Source organism: Gracilinanus agilis, chromosome 3 (genome assembly GCF_016433145.1).
Source record: "Gracilinanus agilis isolate LMUSP501 chromosome 3, AgileGrace, whole genome shotgun sequence".
Lineage (NCBI taxonomy): Eukaryota > Metazoa > Chordata > Mammalia > Didelphimorphia > Didelphidae > Gracilinanus > Gracilinanus agilis.
Genome location: NC_058132.1, coordinates 404,673,278 through 404,695,508, shown reverse-complemented (window position 1 = coordinate 404,695,508; position 22,231 = coordinate 404,673,278). Strand labels below are relative to the sequence as shown.

General features: G+C 35.4%; 1 protein-coding gene across 1 annotated transcript in view; it reads left to right on the top strand.

Annotated features, from left to right (window-relative positions):
- The window catches only part of EFHC2 (EF-hand domain containing 2), a 163,116-nt gene that overhangs the window by 54,854 nt on the left and 86,031 nt on the right, over positions 1-22,231 (top strand). Inside the window, exons 5-7 of the mRNA XM_044669224.1 lie at positions 3,900-4,151; positions 5,652-5,762; positions 6,133-6,271. Of these exons, the coding sequence (XP_044525159.1) occupies positions 3,900-4,151; positions 5,652-5,762; positions 6,133-6,271 (502 nt within the window). The remainder of the gene's footprint in view (positions 1-3,899; positions 4,152-5,651; positions 5,763-6,132; positions 6,272-22,231) is intronic.

Genomic DNA, 22,231 nt, shown 5'->3' with positions numbered 1-22,231 from the left:
TTCTTGTTTTTATACATGACCTGTTTCATAGACCCTTTTTACTAGAAGAATTTTCCCTTCATAGAGTGATCACAGCTTTTGAAGTATGCTTTTACATTATAACTTAATCATGAAAGAATATCATAGTTGTGGAAATGTAGGAAAAATCCTTTAAAAAAACTACAACTGTGATTTCTTTTTGGTTACATTGGTTGATACTTTGAATTGTGAAGACAGGATTTTCCCCTTTTCTATTTTTAGCTAATCAAATCAGGAACTTAAAATACCCCAACTTGCCATTAAGTATGAGAGTTCACAAGTCACTTACTCTACTCCTAAGGCTGCTGCCCCCACCTCCCCTTGAGCAGTGCTAGGCAAAATGAAAGACTGCCATTGGCTTCTGCGAAGAAGGAGAAATGACAGGAAGTGACAGGAAGAGATGTGGAAAAAAAAAAAGAAAATAAAAAGAGACCAACATGGTCTAGCATTGATTCCCTTCCTGGCATTTGGAAAGATTAGTTCCAGAGATTCTTGCCTTGGCTTGGAGGAGACCTTTTCCCTGGATCCTGCGTAGGTTTGCTAGGTGAGTGACTCGGACTTCCACGTGGAGATTGGAACTTTTTCTGGAGCGAGCTGAATTTCATCAGATCATCACTTAGGATAGGCTAGTCAACTCCTTACTTCTTTCCCTTTGACATTTCATACTTCAACTCTTTCTCTTCCTCGTTATAAATAAAAGCTGCTAACAGTTTTTTCTGACTTAGGGATAATATTTTGAATTTGGTGATCACAACATTGAATTTATAACTCTCTTATTTAGTCAAAACCCCAACTTAACCCTTACATAGTCAATCAAAGGGATGTTTATATCTGATAAAGGTATTCAGGGCATTGATGAATCTTGTTTATAGTTTAATACCTCATCTTGATCTTATATTCTATATCTTTGGATTAAATGCCCCCTCTTTCCTCTCGCCAAGGAAAACTTGTCATCATTTTCTGTAAAGTAACCCTTAATAGACTTGAATAAACTTCCATCAGTTTATTTTTCCTAGTATGCAATAATCTATTCCTTAGAGTTTTCATTTGCTAACTCTGTATTTGTCTTGAATTTTGAGATCCAGACTTGAGCATTGCTTTAGACTGACCAGTGCTGAATACAATAAGAAGATTAAGTCAAAGTCCCTACATAATATATATTTTTATGGATCCTGGCAACTTAAAAAAATTCATTGTTGACTTATGTTTAGCACATATTCTGATATGTTCTGGGAAAAATTTAATAATTGTCTTAGGGGTGGGGTTTGGGAAATGTCTGAAGGACACACTTTTAAGTTTCATCTGCATAATTAACATTTTCTCCATCACTTTCTTAATCCTAGAAATGAGGGAACTAATAAATAAAAGCCTAACTTGTAGCATTGAATGATTTGAGGTAAAAATGCCTACACTTAAAATTTAGTAATCAGCTCCAGCACAAATGTGCTTATACTCAATATAGGGCTCCTTTTGGTGAGTGGAGGCCAGGTCCAAAGGGATATCTGCATATTTAATCAGTCAAAAAGTAGTTTTTTTATTTTCCTAAAATATCTGAGTCAGATGAACTTTATTCAATAGTTTGTGTATGTCAGCTTTAACCTGATCCTTTGAGGTGCTGGTTTTTTATCTCTATTACCACTTATTTTCCTGAAACTTAGGAAATAATGAGGGAAATTCTATCAAAATTCTTGACCTGGTGATCACCATGGGTGGGGTAGGAAGAATGAGTGAATTAATAAAGCAAGAGAACTAGTGGGCCCATAAGGAGCAGCTGGGTGGCACAATGTTGGGCTTGGAATTGGGAAGGCCTGAGTTCAGTTCTTGTTTCAGACACTTCTTGGCTGTGTGACTCTTGGGGATTCATCAATTAAACTCTCTTGGCCTCAGTTTCCCCATCTGTAAAATTGCTCCTCCCTCTTAGGGTTGTTGTTGGGGCCAAATGAGATGACATATGTAAAGAGCTTTGTAAACCTTAAGGACAGGTATTTTATAGGATTGAATTTGAGACTACCTATTTCTCCAAGCCACAGAAACATCAGAGGTTATATGGTTGCAGCCTTGAAAGGGCTATAGCCTGGGGGGAAAGGAAGGGTGGAACCAGGAAGTATGAGATTTACTTGCATTCCTCTTAGCTCTATAAAGTCCCTTCACCTTTGAGCAGAGAACAGAGCCCAGACATAGGTAGGATCAATCCAGCTGTCTTAACACCAGGGACCCAGCCACAAACTACCTGTAGGACATTTTCTGAGATGATCTAATGCTTCTCGAGGTCAAGAATCCTTAGCCTTTTTTTTTTTCATCACAGACCTCTTTGGCTGTCTAATGAATCCTCTTTGGACACTTTCTTAGATTAGTGTTTTTAAAATCATAATATAAAATGCATAGGATTACAAAGAAAACCAGTCATATTGAAATATTGTCTATCTATCTCTGTGTGTATCTGTGTTTCTATAAGTATCTTTATCTATCTGTCTGTCTATTAATCATCCATCTATCTTTTGATCTATCCATCCATCTATCCACCCATCTCTCCTCTTTCTCTTTCTTTTGATCTACCCATCCATCTACCTATTTATCCATCTCTCTCTCTCTCTCTCTCTCTCTCTCTCTCTCTCTCTCTCTCTCTCTCTCTCTCTCTCTTTCTCTTTTTTTCTCCCTCCCCCTCCTCTGTCTATCTATCTATACATTGTGCCTGTATGTCTGTATTCTAAAGGTTCTGGACCCAGGTAAGAATCCCTATTTTAGAGAGGGAATTTACAGGTAAAATACAAGATATATGTTATATGTCCAAAAGACTGTATTTCTCTGAAGGGAATTTTTCTAAGAGAATAGTCAAAACTGAAATGCTGATATGAGAATGAAAAGGAACTAGTCATATTCCATTTCTCTAGGTTAATTTGCACTGCGCTGTACTGTTTCTTCCAGTCCTATTCTAGAGACCAACTGAGCAGTCCCCATGGCGCTGATTAAAACTATTCTGGTTCAGGGAGCTGGTGGAGGATGGGAGAAGAGGAGACCAGCAGGGCTGACATCTAGGAAGTACTTGTGCAAGCATAATCATTATGCACAGAAGCTAGGATGAGTGAATGGGCAGAGTGATAGGGTCACTAGTGGGTCAGTAGGGGTAAGTGATGCTAGAAACCAGGACCAAATCAGGAAGCTCCATAGTCAAATGCAACTAAAAGAGAGGAAAAAGCTGAGCTTCAGGCTTCAGTAAACAATATGGTAGTGGATTTGATTAAAAATTCTTTTTATTTAACTCATGTATTCTGTGGGCACACAAACATGCATGTATACACACAGATTTTTAGCCCAGCTACATGTGGTCAACTCCATGTTCCATTTTCCAGTGAATTCTCTTCATTGCTTTCACTGCTATCTTTTTTTTCCTCTCTTCTTATGGTCTGTATTGTTCTCTATTGCAATAACCATGGTATTATGGTGGCAGGTGCTTCTGGGATGCAAGTGAAACTCCAACATAAAAATAAACAAAGAGTATTATTTTTAAGATGGCAAAAACCCTGAATATTTTCATTTTCCTCAACATTTAATGTCTTTATGATATAGTTTTGGAATGAGCAAGAAGCTTATAAAGTTATAAGAATGTCCTTTTGCCAAAGGACAAATAAGAATTATTCAGGGTTTTAGAAATTTATGTTTTCAAGAAGGTTGCATAAGTTTTGTTTCAAAGAACTTTCAACAGACACTTTTCTTCAAAGCACGCCTGGCTTTATTTTATGATTTTTTAAAAAAACAAGGTAAAGTTATTTAAAATTCCTCACAGCAGTCTAGGGGAGAAAATGCCTTTGGTTTACTTGTCTGCCTGCAGTTCAGGATAAACATATACAGCCATGCTTATTCATCTTTTTTTTGCCTTGTAGAATTTAGACCGCATGAACCCCCTCCGTCCTTATGAGCGCTTTGATACCCTGAGACAATTCCTGGAGCACGATGGGCATGTTTTGCGTTTTTACTGCTTGTGGGATGACACAGAATCAATGTTTGGTGACCCCAGAGAACTTGTTCTTCACTATTTTTTGTCCGATGATACCATTGAAGTGAAAGAAGTAATACCGGCCAACTCAGGCAGGGATGCTATTCCATTGTTCCTTAATAGGAGAAAACTACCTAAGGTAAAAAAATAAAAAATCATACCAAATTAGAGTTTGCTTTTCTACCTTAAATACTTCACTCATTATTTCAATTGTCATCTGTTATGAACATGATGACAGTTGCCATGCATTAGCCAGAGTGTTGAAATCACTGTAATTGTGTGAATTTCATTTTACATATCTTTGGATATAATACATGTTGCAAAGAATATGGAAAATTGGATTTCTGGAAATCCTCAACTTCAAGTCTAGTAAGGAAAGAATTCAGGTGGAATTTATAGATTTGTCCTTTTTTTTTTTTTAAACTATGCAGCTTCTTTTACACAGGTTTATATAACAAAATGAGTAGAATTCAAAGGTGCTTCCCAAGTCATAGTAATTTAAGTTCAATTTATGATTCAACAACCTTTATCTGTACTTGACATTTACAGTTTTTCTGCAGAAATTAGAGGCCATTTGGCCCTGTCTACACATATAAACAGATTTAACCATTTTAGAGGGGATTGATCTGTTCCTATCTACTTGCTAATCAGAGATTTTTTAGTTGACTATTAGGATCAAAAAATGATAATGATCATTCAAATCATTCAAAATGACTGAGCTGGTTAGTGCATGAAGATAGAGTTCTAGAAGGTTTGTTACTAAACTTACTAAACTGCTAAAACCCGGGTATTGTATTTCACATTTGAGGTCTACTTTTCAGTGCTGACAGCTACTTGAAGTAAGAACCACATATTTTAAAATCCACCAGAAACAGAATTTAGTCTGTTGGTCCATAACAACCTCTGAGCTGAGAACCCCTACTTCTTTATGCTTTTGAATAATGATCTAAAAAGTATTTGTATTCCCAGTACCTAGAATAGATACTTCATAAATGCTTGTTAATTTGTTCATTGATTAATGAGGTTATTAAAAGAATGAATATCAGTTAACTCAGCATGGAGTGATGTGAACAATGACATACCTTAGATGTAAATATATATATACATGTGCACATACTTATACAATAAAATATATAGCTCAAATAATATATGTGAAATACGTTTGATAGATAGATAGATGGATGGATATCTATGTCTGCCACCAAAATAATCTTCTAATGCTTTACCTCTTTTCTCAAAACTTATGTCCATGGATCCCATACCTTTGGCAGTTCTTAGAAGAGTGGCCAGAGTGCTGAGAAGGGAAGGATTCCAAAAGTTAAGAGAATGAGGCTTGGGGAAGTTTTCATTAAATATATAGGATTAGGATTTGGAGGGAGGAGAGTAGGATTTAGAAAAGTGAAGGTAAGAGAGGAGAACATTCCAAATAGGGGATGGGAGAGACACCTAACCTAAGAGAAGGCACAGAGATGAAATCATTTTTACAAAATGGGTTCATATCCTTGGCCATAAAGGAAAAAAAAATTCAAAATATATTTTCTGCTTCTGAAAGCTGGGTTACATTCCCTGTCTTTGTGTTCCAAGGCCAGCACATATTTAGTGCCTATTGTTACTTGGTCTTCTCCTTTTTGCTTGTTAGTGTGCTCCAACTGGACTATATCACCCTGGCCAAATCACAGATCGAACAATTCTCAATGTGTTTGGTGGACTTGTGGGAAACCGAGGCCGATATCTATTGGATAACTGTAAGGTAAGAGAATTGCAGGTTTTACTTTCCTGTAAAACTTCAGAGCTGATAAACTTTATTGATGTGTTCTTATAATGATTTTCTAGGATCTGATATTGATAAATAGTTAAATATTAGCAGAAAATAGGATTTTATTATTTTGTTAAATATATATCACTGAAGAGTCACAAACTCTTTGAGCTACATGAATTGCTTTTCAAATGCTCTAATGCTAAGGAGATATTTTTAAGTGCTACCATTTAATGTTACAAATTAACATTTGGTTTTGGAAATGGATATAACAGTTTACATAATTTGTATTTTTCTTTGGGAAGCTGCAATATTATTTTGATGTTTCAGTGGTACCCTACTTTTTTTTTAATTTATTTTTTAGACAGGAGCACTAAACCAGGAATTTTACAAAGACTCAGATCTGAAAATAGGCAACATTATCAATATTTGGGGGAGAAAAGTACTACTTTGTGATTGTGATGAGTTTACTAAGGCATATTATAGGACTAAGTATGGACTTGGTAAGTGATATATATACATTATTTTCCAGTGGTAAGTATTATTTGAAAAATCTTTAATTCCTTTTTTTAGTAAAGATTTTCTTTTGTAAGCTTAAATTTCTGAATATGCAAGTTGAAGCATTATGTTGAGATAATTGAAACTGAAATCTAAGTACAGTTCTTTTCACTGACTATCTTGCATCTCATTGTGAATATAATAATTGGGATTTAATATGCAGTTTACTTTCTTCTGTTTGTGCTAGTGACTGCAAACATGTCCTCTTCTAAGTTTCCACTTTAAAAAAACCCTAAACTTGCTTTAAGGGTGCACAATTAAAAAAACATTTAATGATATCTTTTGCCATTTCCAAGTTAAAATGTAGTCAAGTGAAATCATGCATTCTTTAGATTGAGCAATGGAAAAATTTGAGATGTAGGTCTTATCTGTAAAGAACAAAGTGAAATGGAGATGTGTGTCAGCTCCTTGATTAGTTTGCTTAGCCCAGATGGCAAATGCAATAGAAAACTTAGATTCAAGATCTGGCTCTGCCATTTGCCACTTATAAAACCATAAGCAAATCACTTTGCCTCTCTGACTTCAGCTTACTTGTATTCATGTCTTTAAATAAAACTTTCTTTGTAAGGAAATAACATTATCTTGTGAGTCTCATTAAGACTTAAATTCTGTAACTACCTTGAAAAGAGAAAAGATACATAGACCTTTACCTTTTTATTTTTAGAGAAGGACAAGATCAATCAGTCAATCACCAAGCATTTTAAAAGCACCTACTGTGTGCCAGGCTTTGGGGTTATAATTATAAAGTAAGAATCCCTCTTCTTAAGGAACTCACACTCTACTTTCTATTTTCTAACCATGCCTACATTTACTGTGAAATAATAGAAATTCTACAGCCATGCTTGACATCACAGTGGGCTTTTCAGCAATGGAATTGAATTCTTGGCACAAGATCACACTTATTTACCTTGCATAAGGTTGCATAATACAGAAGAAAATAATCTCAGAGTTGAGAGGGACTCCAGATTATATAGGCCTACTCTAGGCAATGACTATCTATAGAAAAATCTGTTTTAACACCCCCAATTAGTGACTATTCATTGTCTCTTCTTGAAGTCATACAATGAATATGAATTCACTAGCTCAGGTCACTTACTCCATTTTTGGATGGTTCTAAATTATGAGAAGTTTTTTCTTTAATGGAATTAAAATTTTCCCTTCTCTAGGATCCACACATTACTCTTAGTTAGGATGTCTGAGAATATAAAAAGTCCCAATTTCTTTTCCACATAACTCTTCATATATTTGACATTGATCAAGCCTACTCTAAACCTTCTCTCTAGGCTAAATATCTCTACTTTCAGCAGATGCTCATCTGGTAGTCGTTTTTAGTCCCCTTAAAAATCACTGTTGCTCTATTTTTGAGTATATCAGAATTTACTGATGTTCAACCTCAAACATGTTACATTAAAATGAACACAATATTCCAAATATAGCATGACTATTATGACTGTATACATATAGTCATCTATGACTAGATAGATTATTATATTACTTGGTTTGGGCACTATAAATCTTTTAATGTATCCCAATATTGAGTTAGTGTTTTTGTTGGGCTGGCTTTGCTTCTGTTGTGCTGTTGATTCAAATTACAATCCATTAAAGGCCCCCAATTTTTTTCCCCACAGAAACGGTTGTCTAGTCATATCACTCCTGTCCTATAGTTGTACAATTGACCCTGTGAATCCCAAAATAGGACCTTGAATTTGTTCCTATTAAATTTAATCTTTATGAATCTGATACATCATTCTAGCTCGTTGAAAACTTTCTGGACATAATGCTTCCACATTTGAGTCACTTGCAGATTTGATAAACATGACGTTTTTGCCCTTACTTATGTCTCTGAAAATAATGTATAGCAGCAAATGGACAAGAATACATCCGTAGGGAATGGTCTAGATACCTTCTTCCAAATTGACATTGACCCATTAATCACTATTCTATTGTCTTCATTCTGTTTTAATACCATTATTATCTGATTTCTATATTTTTTATCTTGTCCAGTGAAAGGAAGAAATATGTCTTCAAATACCTTGATAAAATCTAGTATACTGTGATGATATGCAAATTAATTATTTCAAAGTAAAATAATTAAATTTATTGTCATAGAATAAACCTTACCGATTTTTATAGCTTTTGGAAAAAATTGTTAATATTCAATATGGTCTCATTTAAAAAAATTTTAACAAATACTTTACTTTTATTTTTATTAAAACAACTCTGAGGTACCACTTTACACCTAGCAGCCTGGCCAATATGGTAACAAAGGAAAGTGATAAATGTTGGAGGGAATGTGGCAAAATTTGGACACTAATGCATTGTTGGTGGAGTTGTGAATTGGTCCAACCATTCTGGAGGACAATTTGGAACTATGCTCAAAGGACTTTAAAAGAATGCCTACCCTTTGACACAGCCATACCACTGTTGAGTTTGTAACCAAAAGAGATAATAAGGAAAAAGACTTGTACAAAAATCTTATAGCCTCACTCTTTGTGGGGGCAAAAAATTAGAAAATGAGGGGGTGTCTGCAGTTGGGGAATGGCTGAACAAATTGTGGTATCTGGTGGTGATGGAATACTATTGTGCTGAAAGGAATAATGAACTGGAGGAATTCCATGTAAACTGGAATGACCTCCAGGAATTGATGCATAGTGAAAGGAACAGAACCAGGAGAACATTGTACACAGAGACTGAAACATGATGGCACAATTGAATGTAATGGACTTCTCTACTAGCAGCAATGCAATGATCCAGGACAATCCAGAGGAACTTAGGAGAAAGAATGCTATCCATATCCAGAGAAAGGACTGTGGGAGCAGAAATGCAGAAGAATATCACATGGTTCGTTGGGGATATGATTGGGGTATTGACATTAAAAGATCACTCTACTGCAAATATGAATAACAGTGGAACTCCTTGTCAGCTTTGAGGGGAAGGAATAGTGGGGGTAGATGGGAGGGGGGGAGCGAATCATGTAACCATGGAAAAATATTCTAAATAAACAAAACAAAACAAATACTTTACTTTTATGTTCAATTCCATATTCTCTCTCTCCTTCCATCCCTCCCCTGTTGAGAAGGCAATATATATGATACCTGTTATACATATAGCCATGCATGTTTTGGGGAAAAAATCCAAGAAATATAAAGGGGAAAATGTGCTTCAAATTTATACTATGAATCCATCAGATCTCTATCTGAAGGTAAACAATATTTTATATTTATATCAAAATTATTTTGGAGTTATGGTGGCTCATTGTGTTGATCAGAGTTACTAAGTCACAGCTGACTATCCTTAAAAGATTAATCTTACTGTGTAGCTTGCCCTCCTGGTTCTGCTCATTTAATTTTGTATTAGTTCATATAAATTTCCATATTTTTCTGAAACCACTCCTTTCATAATTTCTTACAACACAACAGCAATAATATGGTGTCATGTTGCCAGTCACTTGCTTTGGCATTCATTTCACAAGATCTTGACACATGTTCCTTAATCATCATGAAACCACACATTTTTTTAAACCCTTACCCTTCCATCTTAGGATCAACACTGGGTATTGGTTCTAAGACACAAGAGTGGTAAGGGCTAGGCAATGGGAGTTAAGTGACTTTCCCAGGGTCACATAGCTAGGAAGTGTCTGAGGTCAGATTTGAACCTGGGACCTCCCATCTCTGGGTCTGACTCTCAATCTACTGAGCCACCCAGTTGCCCCCTACATTAGATATTAAAAGCACTTTTCTAAGCCTAAGTTTAATTATAGCCATATGTTTTCTTTTAAAAATATTTTATTTTTATGTGGAAATAGGTTTTGAACAATGATACATGTATAACCCAGTGGAATTGCTTGTCAGCTGGAAAAAATGGAAACATATTCTAAATTTAAAAAATAATATTTTATTTTTTTCTTCAATTAGGTCAAAAACCCCACTTTTTAAACCTCTATTTTGCTTATTTGAGCCAAATTCTCATCCTTCCTCTCTTCCCACCTCCCTGAGATGGCAAACAATCTGATACATATTTTATATGTGTAATAGTGTCATCTTTCACTATTACTCTTTTTGTGAAAGAAAACTCAAACAAATGGCCATACATTACAATTGACCATTGAAGCCTATTGGTCACTGTGTCTTGGATCTTAAGTTGTTGTTGTTATTTTTTATACAAGGCATGGTGCAAGCTCATGTTGCAGTGTTCCATCTCCTTTCGAGAATTTTTATAATTCCAGACAAATTCTACTTAAATTTCATTATTGAGAACATTCTTACTCCTCTTCTTCTACTACTTCTCTTCAGCTGATAACTCTGGTAGAATTTTAGGCTTTAGGATCCTACTGTCCTTTGTCTGAAGTTTAGGATATCAGACCTGACTAACTTCCCTTTCCTTCTCTATCATAAATTCTAAGAGGGACTGACTATTTCCCCTAATTACTCCAGTAATCACTTCCTTCTTGTCGTACAGAACCAGGTAAAATAACATTTCCCCCTCTTGCTTCCACAATTTGAAGAAATAAGTTATATTGTCAGGTCAAGACTTTATCAGTTGCTCAGCTTTCAACAGAGATAGAGACCAGAAAAATAAATGGATGGTTAAAAGTCCTCCATTACAACTCTAGCATGCCATTATGCCAAACTTTTGACCTATTTGATCTAGTTTTATGAAATCTTTTAATTTTTATCCCATTGTCACTTTCCTTTAATTCCTATTTCATCTCTATCATTGAACCCTTCCTTGCAACAATGAAGTGACTTCTTCTGATGGGACCCCCTGCACTTAACCTACATAAAATTGCCTCCTCTCTACAGAAAAGAGTCAGGAGTGTTTCCTATCACTTCCCTAGGAACAAGGGGTTCATTATAACTCTTAAAGATTCAATGGCTTCTTGGTGTTATAACTTACATTTTTAAAAACATTGTGAATAGTGTTCTTTCTCTTCTCTTTAAAAAAAACTTCTTGCCTTCTGTCTTAGAATTGATGCTAAGTACTGGTTCCAAGTAAGAAGATCAGTAAGGGTGCAAGGCAGTTGGGGTTAAGTGACTTTCCCAGGGTCACACAGCAAGGAAATGTGTGAAGCTAGATTTGAATTCAGGTCTCTAGTCACCTTAGATGCCCTAGCATAGTGTTCTCTCTCTCTCTTTTTTAAAACCCTTACCTTCCGTCTTGGAGTCAATACTGTGTATTGGCTCCAAGGCAGAAGAGTGGTAAGGGTAGGCAATAGGGGTCAAGTGACTTGCCCAGGGTCACACAGCTGGGAACTGTCTGAGACCAGATTTGAACCTAGGACCTCCCGTCTCTAGGTCTGGCTCTCAATCCACTGAGCTACCCAGCTGCCCCTCATAGTGTTCTCTTGATGCTCTTTTCTATGCTCTGCATCACTTTGTATCTTTCCATGCTTCATTGAATCTCTCATATCCATCATATATTGTGATTCAATACTATTCCATTGTACTCATATACCATAATTCCATAATTGATAGCTACCCATTTTATTTCCAGCTTTTTGCTATTTCAAAGAATTCTGCTATGGATATCTTTTTATATTTCAGTTCTTTCTATCGTTAATCTTTTTTAGTATGTAGGCATATATTGTTTTATTGAACTTCACTTTATTGAGCTTCACAGATATTGCATTTTTTACAAATTGAAGTTTTGTGCCAACTCGTTGTTGAGCAAGTCTATTGGCATCATCTTTTCAATAGCATGTTCTCCCATCATTACTCTGTGTCACATGTTGATAATTCTCAAAATATTTCAAACTTTTTCATTATTATTATATCTATTATGGTGATTTGTGACCACTGATTTTTATTTTACTATTGTAATGAATAACCACTCCCCTATAAGACAGTGAATTTAATTGATAAATTTTGTGTATTCTGATTACTTCATTGACTGGCTGTTTTACCATCTCTCTCCCTCTCTTCTGGCTTCCCTATTCCCTGAGACACAATAATATTGAAATTAGCCCAATTAATAACCCTCTAATGGCCTTTAATTGTACAAGTTAAAGGAAAAATCAATCAATGAACAAATTTTATTATTATCTTATTCTAAAGAAATTGCCAGAGACACCCCAACCTTCAGCAACCACAGCTCTGACCAGTTAGCAGCCAGAAAAAAAGATTATGACTCACCAAAGGCTCAAATGATAGCATTTTTAACAATAAAGTGTTTCTAAGTTAAGATATGTGTATGTGTATATATGTAAACATAATATATATATATATATATTTGACAAAATACTACTGTATACTTAACTGGATTGCAGTATATTAAACACATCTTTTATATGCACCGACAAACTCAAAATTCATGAATCTTGCTTTATTGCAATATTTCCTTTATTATGGTGGTCTGCAACCTAACTGACAATATCTCTGAGGTGTGCCTGTATATGCCTAGCAGTGAGATTGCTGGGGCATAGGGTATGAGTAGTTTAGTACCTTCTCTCATAAAATTTGAAATTTATTTCCAGGATAGCTGGAACAATACTTTGTGATATATTTCCTGAATCATGTTATGGGAATAGCTAGAAGGCCAGTTTGGCTGGAATGGAAAGTGCACGAAAGGAAATAATGTGAAATAACCTGGAGAGGTAGGTGGGAACCAAATTGTGAAGGACCTTAAAAGTCAAGCTAAGGTTTTGCATTTTTTCTAGATACAATAAATAACCACTAAAGATTTTTGTAACATCTTTAGATCTGTTTTTTTAATGACACTTTGGCAGTAATATGAAGATAGTTGTAGTGAGAGAAGTAAGTTTTATAGTAAGTTTTTGTAGTAGTCTAGGCCAAAGATGATGAGGATCTGAACAAGGGGAGAGTGTGTGAATGTAGAAAAGAGAACAGATATATGAAGTATGAATGTAGGATTGAAAACATTTGGCAGCTAATAAATATGAGAGTTGAAAAGGAGAGAAAAATAAAGGATGACTTCAAGGTTGAAAACTGGAATGATTAGTACTATGATTGGCGTCATCACTAGAAATTTGAAAGTTTGGAGGAAGGAGATGGATTCGAGTTCCATTTTAAATGTATCAAGTTTGAGATAACATATCCAGGTAGAAATGGCCAATAGGTTATGGATGACTGGGTTCAGGAGAGAGGTTATATATACACACATATGTAAATATATATATGTATGTATACATTTATTATATATGCACATGTACATCCTTAATTTCTCCCTCTCTGTATTTGAGCCATATGCTTAGAGGTGATAATTTGGAGTGATGAGACCTGATCATATAAGGAAAAATATTGTAGAGAGCAAAGAGAAGAATATCTAACATAACATCTTTAGGGGATGTCCTATTGGATAGGAATGGATAGAAAAAGAATGATGATCCAATAAAAGAGACCAAGGAATCAGACAGGCATAAAACCAAGAAAGAGCAGCAGCATGGAAAACAAATGAGAGATTTTCTAGGATCATATCTTAGTGTGAACGGGAATTCTTATTCCCTTTGTCTATTTTCAGTTAATCAGTCAAGAACTTAAAAGTACCCCTACTTAACACTTAGTACATCACTAACAAAGAAAGTTCATGCCCTAAAAGGGCACAAGCACCACTCCCCACCCCTGGCTAGGCAAAATGGGAGGCTGCGATTGGTTCCTGTGAAGTGGGAGAGAGACAGGAAGTGATGTGGAGAAACTGCTTATAAAAAGCCAGCCCAAGGACTCCTGAGGAGGCATTTTAGGAGGAATTTGGCTGAAGAGGAGGCTTCTTCTTGGCTCTTCATTCTTGGCAGAGTGTGAGCTCTGGAGGCTATTCATTCTTGGATTCATTCTTGGCAGCCTTTAGCCTAGGGAGGGTGAGCGCTGGTGGGATTCTTGATAGTCTTGGCCTCATGTGCTCTGAAGGTTCTCAGAAGTTTTTCAGCATCTTTGGCTCTTCAGACTTTGGCTTCCTGATCCAGACTTTGGATTCTGGTGAGATTCGCATTTGGATTTGGATTCGTATTCGCGGTCTGGAGGTTCTAGGATTAGGACTTAGGGTATTTTTAGTTAGGTGATATTTTCTACCTCCTTCCTATATTTCCTAATTTACTATCTCTGCCTTGCTGTAAATAAAGCTACTAACAGCCTACTCATTCATAGTTTAACTTTTATAAATGGCAACCACAATAATTCTTTTTTTAACTGTTATTATTTTTGTCAAATCAAATTTTTAACTATTACATTTAGCCACCAAATTTTAATTATTACAGTAGGAAATAGTGTTAAGAGCTGAAGAAAGGTCATTTTAACACATATTTTATGCAGTTATGCACAGAAGACTAAAGCCAAGATTTTTATTATTCATTCTCTTCTTGGACCTTCTGAATTATTGATGTTTTCGTCCATCATTATATAATCTACAACTCTTTGTGGTATCTACTACAGTAGATATATGTGGGCAGTTTTCTCCTACCTCCCTCTCTGTTTTTGTAAAAAGGCTTTTAATTCAGATTCTCAAGGGTCCAAGCCCTCATTTGATGCACTCTCTGTCTGTATAAAGGATCATCATGCCAGTATTTAAAACTGTGGTCTAGAAATTTAAATCCTATTCATAGATACCACCTTTTTAACCATATGTTTCTTTTACTACCTAAATTCAGAGGAAAACCAGCCATTCGTTGTTATTATTTAAAGGAATATATCTACCTTCACTTTATCCTAGAAAAGAAGAATTCGATCCTTCATAATTTTATAATTTTATTTATAGGGCAAATCATTTTTATTGATCTTAGAATAGACTAAAAACCAAATTGAATTCTTTCCTTATATAGATGTTTGAATACTTTAAATGATTAATTTTGGTTTAAATTTTAAATTTTTATAATTTAGAGGTTTTATTAGGAATTAAAAATTATTTGATTGTTCTGTCTTTAAAAATGACAATTTATTAGATTAAGGCATCAAATTCAAAATCCCTGTGTTCCATTTAAATGTGACCATTAAAGTTTATAATGCCTTGCTAGTAGGTTATTTCTCTGTTTATATAAATTATTTTGTCATAAAAGATACTGTAGGTCAAAGATCAAATTCATAAGCAGAAATGGAAAAAAAATGTTTCCTATAGTCACATTGATTGCCTCACATTTCACATAACATTAAAACATCACATTTAATAGTTTCTATTATTTAACATTTTTGAGCTTTAAAATATTAGGTTTAACCAATAATTTAAAATATTACATATAATAAATAGGCAAGTTATTTTTATTCAGGAAATCTTTATATTTATTTTCCTTAGTTTTATAACATCATCAAATTAATTATTTCCAATGCATATTTCCCCCTGACATTCTTATTATATTTGTAATTCTCAATAAAGTTACCCATTTAGTCCTGATCTACTAAGGACTGAGAAATTATATTACTTCTTTCCAGTTCCGTTCAGGTTCAAACCAACATAATAAAGAGTTTTCAGATAATCTCTCTGCCACCTCTACTACCTCATACTCTTTATCTCAATGAAATCGTTGATTCTCTTTCATCACTCCTATCTAGCACCACAGGAAATAGCACTTCCTTTCAATCATTAGAGGCAGAAGCCAACACAGATACAGGCAGCTTGCACCATTTAGTCCTTTCCCAATATGGAACAGGGGCAAAATTTCAGAATGCTAATAGGGAGAACATTCATTTATTCATCCACTTGTCAAGAATTTATTAAAACCACTAGAAAATGATAGTTTTGTGTTATTGTAAAACATCCTCCCACCATCTTTTTGTTAGTGATGGTTTTGAGAAATGCCATACACACTTAAGAGAAGGAAAAAGAATTCAAGAGGAGGCTAGGAATAGGGAAAATGTAACTCTATGACAAAAAAATATAGGGCTAGAAAGGGAGTTTTCAGAGGCTATGTAATAGATACACCTGGTCATAGTTGAGAATCTGTTGCATTTTTTAAGATTCCTCAGAGAAGAAAATTGCATAAGGCACTGCCCCACCTCCTACCTAGTGTCTTAGTCTACTGTTTAACAAACTAACACTACTAACTCTGCTGTTAAGAAATCTTCCTTTTTATCCACCCCTAGGCTCACATTCTACTCTAGGAAATTTTCTTTTTTCATCTTTTGTTTCTTTCTCCCCTTTTTAGAAGGTGGAAGGAGAGAGAAAGGAAGAAATATGTGTTTCTTATTAAATGTTTGCTGTGAAATGATTTGCGTAGTGTAGTAAATAGTTTTTTTGCTATCAAAGCAATAGAAGTATTGGTTCAAAATGATCTACCCATGATTTTCTGCAGTTTGGAGTTCTTCAATTCCTGGAGCTTAGTCCAGTGCCTGGCACATAATAGTCATTTTATATGTTTATTGACTTACTGAGCTGAAAAATGTGACTTTCCTAATCTTGACTCTTATATATGCAAATGTATTAAACTGGTAAGAAAACTCTTCATGTTGCTTTCATAGATTCGTATGGCACATATGGAAATAATTGTAGTAATCTCTGAATTCCTCCTTCTAGAAACAAATATAGGATAAGATTATGCTCAGTTATGGATTGGACCAGATCAGGGGTTCTTAACTTGGGGTCCATGGTCAGATTGGATTCCATTTTATTTTATACATTTTAAAACATTCAGAGAAAACTAGAGTTTTGATAAGACTGGAACTTTTACTTTGACTGAACTAATAATTTATACGTGAGAAATGGTATAAAAGATATGGATGGCCAGAAAAGAATGTAGATTGGTCATGGAGCAAAAAGGAGGGACAACAGATAACTAGCCCAAGAGACACATTGAATACTTGGAAAATATTAAAAGAATTAGAGGAAGGCTTCCAGGGAGTTGGGAAGGCCTTGAATTCTAGTTTTAATAGTGCCACCAATTTGCAAAAATCATCTAGCCTCTCTAGGCATCAGTTTACTCATCTGTAAAATTGGAGATTAATGTGAATGGGATGAGCTTACTCATAAAATGGAAATGGATAGCAGAGTGGATTAGAAACTAGACTCTACTAACATGTTTATAAGAGACACTTGAAATAGAAAGACACACACAGAGTTAAAATAAAGGGCTGGGGGGCAAAATCTATAGTTTTAGCAGAAGTAAAAAAGGTAAGATTAGCAATCATAATCTCAGATAAAGCAAAAGCCAAGATAGACCTAATTATAAGAGATAAGCAAAACTATATTTTTGATAAAAGGTATAATAGACAATGAATTAATCTCTAAAGATTTTATAGTGAGTTTGTCTGATAAAGGTCTCGTTTGTAAGGAGTTGAGTCAAATTTATAAAAAGAGCCATTCCCTAATTGGTATGAACAGGCAGTTTTAGAAAGAAGAAATTAGAGGTATCTATTAGAGTCACATGAAGAAATGCTCTGAATTACTATTGATTAGAGAAATACAAATTAAAACAACTGTGAATCACCATCTCACACTTAACAGAAATGACAAATGCTGGAGGGGATGAGGGAAAATAAGTACAGTGTGAACTCTTGGTGGAGTTGTGAATTGGTCCAACTGTTCTGGAGATCAATTTGGAACTATGTCCAAAGGTCCATAAAACCCTTTGACCCAGTAGTGCCACTACTGGGCCTGGATCCCAAAGATATCAAAGAAAAAGGAAAAGAACCTCTATGTGAAAAATATTTATAGCAATTCTTTTTTGTGATAGCAAAGAATTAGAAATTGAGGGGATGCTTATCAATTGAGGAATAACTGAAAAAAACTAGCACATGATTGTGATGGAGCACTATTGTGCTATAAAGAAATGTCAAGGGGGATGTGGTTTCAGAAAAGAAAAAAAATGGCAATATCTGTATGAATTGATCCAAAGTGAAGTGAGAAGAACAAGGAGAGGATTGTACACAATATAATGTTGTAATGATCAATTATGAAGGACTTGATTGCTCTGAGACAGTTGTAAGGGACTCATGATGAAAAGGTGCTGTTCACTTCCAGAGAAAGAGAACTGATGAACTCTGAGTATAAATTGAAGTATAATTTTCTTGCTTTATTTATTTTTTTGCAATATAGCTATGGAAATATGTTTTGTGTGATTTTGTTGCTTGCCTTCACAGGTGAGAGAGGGGTGGGAGAGAGGAAGAGAATTTGGAATTAAATTTAAAAAGAAAAGAATCCTAAAAACAAATAAGCGATGAATTTTAGAAATGAAAAAAAGAAAGGCATTTTGTCATGGTTCCAATATTAGACAATTTTGAAGGCATTTCCTATATATTTTTGTTAGGGCTGGGCAGCTGTGGATCACTGCAGAAGAGTATTAGGCTTTTTTGGTTATAGCTTGTACCTGGTTTGACTTTTTGTGTGTGTGTGGGAAAATTTTAGCAAATATGTAAGGATATTTTTAACTTTAAAAAGTTATTGTTAAAATTATTATTATTAAAAGGCTCTTATTAAAATTTTCATAAATATGGATTAAATATTGGAGATATCAAAGCATTTAGAGCTTCAGGATCCAGTAGACCTTCCATTAGGGAATTTTAGAGGGCAACTGCTGAAATTGTACTTGAAAGGGTAAGGTGGTAAGGCTTGGAAACTTGAACTTTATGGCAGCATAAAATGGGATCTTGGATATTCACATGAGCTCCAGTAGCTCTGTGAATTTATTAGTTTCTTAGGGATTTTCTCAAGTGAAGTATACTTCACTCTTTGGGCTGCAAATGTTAAAATTAAATATGATACTGAGAAATCATGGTAGTAGAAAGAAACTCTTTCCTCACTGAGGGGTCACTAGGTGGCACTGTTGGAGTGCAAGAGAGTACTAAACAATGTTCTTCAGTTGCATAAATGCTGCTACAAAAGAAATGTAGTTGAGAAAATAACCTGTGTTACAAAACTCATTATTCTTTTGGAGTTATAAAATGCGTATTTGATTAGGTTGCAATTGAGCCTATAGCCCACCCAGGGCTTGCAATAGTGTGCATTGTATTATAGAGTACACCTTCTGTTATTATTGGAAAATGTTTTTTGTAACTCATTTCCTATAAACCATGATGAATTTCCAGCCATCTCTCTCCATCCCTTACTCCCGAGGTGGTCTCCCAGAAACAAAGGTTCAAAACAGTGCGTGCATGCGTGTGTGTGTGTGTGTGTGTGTGTGTGTGTGTGTGTGAGAGAGAGAGAGAGAGAGAGAGAGAGAGAGAGAGAGAGGAGAGAGAGAGAGAGAGAGACAGAGAAATAGAGAGAGAGAGACAGAGAAATAGAGAGAGAAATAGAGAGACAGAGAAATAGAGACAGAGAGAAATAGAGAGACAGAGAGACAAAGACAGACAGAGACAGAGAAAGGAAGGAGAGAGAGAGAGACAAAGACAGAGAGACAGACAGGGAAAGGAAGTGGGAAGGAGAGACAGAGAGAGAGGAGAGACAGGGACAGAGATAGAAAGGAGAGAGACAAAGACAGAGAGACAGAGATAGGGAAAGGAAGGAGGGGAGAGAGAGAGACAGAGACAGGAGAGAGGGGAAGAGAGACAGGGACAGAGAGAAAGAGACAGACAGAGACAGAGAAAGAAAGGAGAGAGAGAGACAAAGACAGAGAGAGACAGGGAAAGGAAGGAGACAGAGACAGACAGACAGACAGAGACAAAGAAAGGAAGGAGAGGCGGGGAGGGAGGGAGAGAGAAAATTAGCAGTGATACTTGTCATAGTGATAGTTTTTGTCAAAAGTATATGTCTTTAGGTAAGCTGAAAAATTTTGTTTCCTGCTGACCCAGCAGAGCAAACTACAAAGTTTATTTACCTTGATGCAATTCTGAATAAAGAATCCTCCCTGACCCCCTCTCCTCCCAGCCCACGCCTGTCCCTCCTATCTCTCCTAAGACTTAATACTCCATAATGTTTTTCCACAAGTATGGAAAATCACTCGTGCAAATTATTTTTCTTTCATTGTCAAAAAAATTCTGACCCGAATAGTAAAAGTTGATCGTCCACTTGTATAATAGAGAAAATGGCTGCTCCATTGTTTTTGCTCAGAGCAACCTGACCCTTTTAATAGGCAGTCAGTGACAGATTAAACGTCTTCGTCTTTATACCTTTCCAACAAAAAGGTATAGCTCTAATATGAGACTCACAAGTCACTTTTAAAAAGATTCTTATCTTGTTTTTTTTTTTTTTTTAAACCTTTACTTTCCCTCGTAGGATTAATACTTTGTATTGGTTCTAAGGCAGAAGAGTGGAAAGGGCTAGGCACTGGGGATGGTGGTGGTGTAAGTGACTTGCCCAGGGTCACACAGCTACCCCGGGCTCTCGACCCACTGAGCCACCCAGGTGCTCCTCTCCTTTCTCTCTTAGTAACAACTCTAAGACAGAAGGGCAAGGGCTAGGCAAAAGGGAGCTAAGTGACTTGCCCAGTGCCACTCAGCTATACAAGACACTTTTCCAGCATTCTAGGCACTTGAGCTAGTTGTCTTTGCTGGCAGCCCCCTGAAGGGGTGAGCCAGGGAGAGATACTAGATGGCTCTTTCCTAGAGTACCTTCTCTTAGTCAATATGTCTTCTATGGACAGTTTCTGTTGGTGGAAGAATGGGGAAAAGGCTTTTCTAGGGATTATGCTTAGGGAGATTCAAACACAGGATACTGGTATGATCCAAACAGAAATAGAAGTTGAAAAAAAATCTCTTCCAAAGTTATAAATAGCTTCTAACTTTTAAGCTTTTGTTCTGTCACTATCTATTAAAAAGGTTGCCTTGGGCAAAAAAAATGAAGCATACTTTTACTTTATAGAGGTATGTGTTCAAATTTGACTATTCTTTGTCAGAATTTTGACAACAAAAGAGGTAAATTTATGTAAGCAAATTTCTTCTCATTAATTGTTATTGGAAAGAATTATGACCTAGTAATCCAGCTTAGAATGAAGAGTGCTTTGGAAAAATATTCTGTGGTGGGCATAACAATATGGAGGAAAAACAGTAAGCAACTCTATCATCTCCATTTTAATGCTTAATAGCCCCGTGATTGCCATCATTTGTAAGCCATAGTTTCTCATCTGTAAAAATGAGGAATTATATTTGCACTGCCTATCTCCTATAGTGGCTTTGAGAGAAGTACTTGTAAACTGAAAAGAACCATGCAAACATGCACAGTATTATTACTTTCTATTTATTTAAATAAGCATTTATTTTTTAGAGATGCTGTATAGAAATTTGCCTAAAAGTTGTCTGACCATAAAAAGAAAATATTACCAATTCACTCTCCTCTTCTTCCCTCTTATTCCTCTGCTTTCCCACAGACCAAGAATAAATAAATGAAAGCAGCATTATAGACCATTCAACACAAACTTATTTCTTTTGAGAGAGTAAGCAGCTGGCTATTTTCAAACTTAAAAAAAAATCCATTACATCTTAGTACATACAATTGCAGTGCAATTTTAAAGTAGTCTTAATTTTAAGGTAATTTTAAAGAGGGAATTTGGTATGGCAGTTGACACAAAGAATGAAATCTTTTGATTAAGATAGTGAAATGAAATGGTAAATTGAGACATTCTCTTCCAAACTTCTCCTACAGTAATAAGGGAATAAGATGGTAGACTTATCTAATAACATTTAATAATTTAATAATTCCTTAATAGTATATTTAATTATATGTAAATATATGTTATAAATAAAAAATACACACAGACATGTGTGTGTATATTTCTTACTCTCTCTATGCAGTTGCCCAAACTATTAACTTTGAGACTTTGCCTTCATTTTCCTGACATATTCCATCATCTTACTGTTACTTACATCCATCAAAAATCTTACTGTTTTCCCGTGTGATCCCTCCTCTGCACTCGTGCCACCCTAGTTCAGGTCTTCCATCGCCTCTCCTGTGCTATTGCAATAGCTTCATTGGTCTCTCTGCCTTATCTCTCCCCATTGCAACCCATCATCCACACAGTGGCCAAAGTGATTTTTCTAAAATATAGGTCTGACCATGCCCAAACCCTTTCCCCCTCAAAAAATTCAGTGGATGCC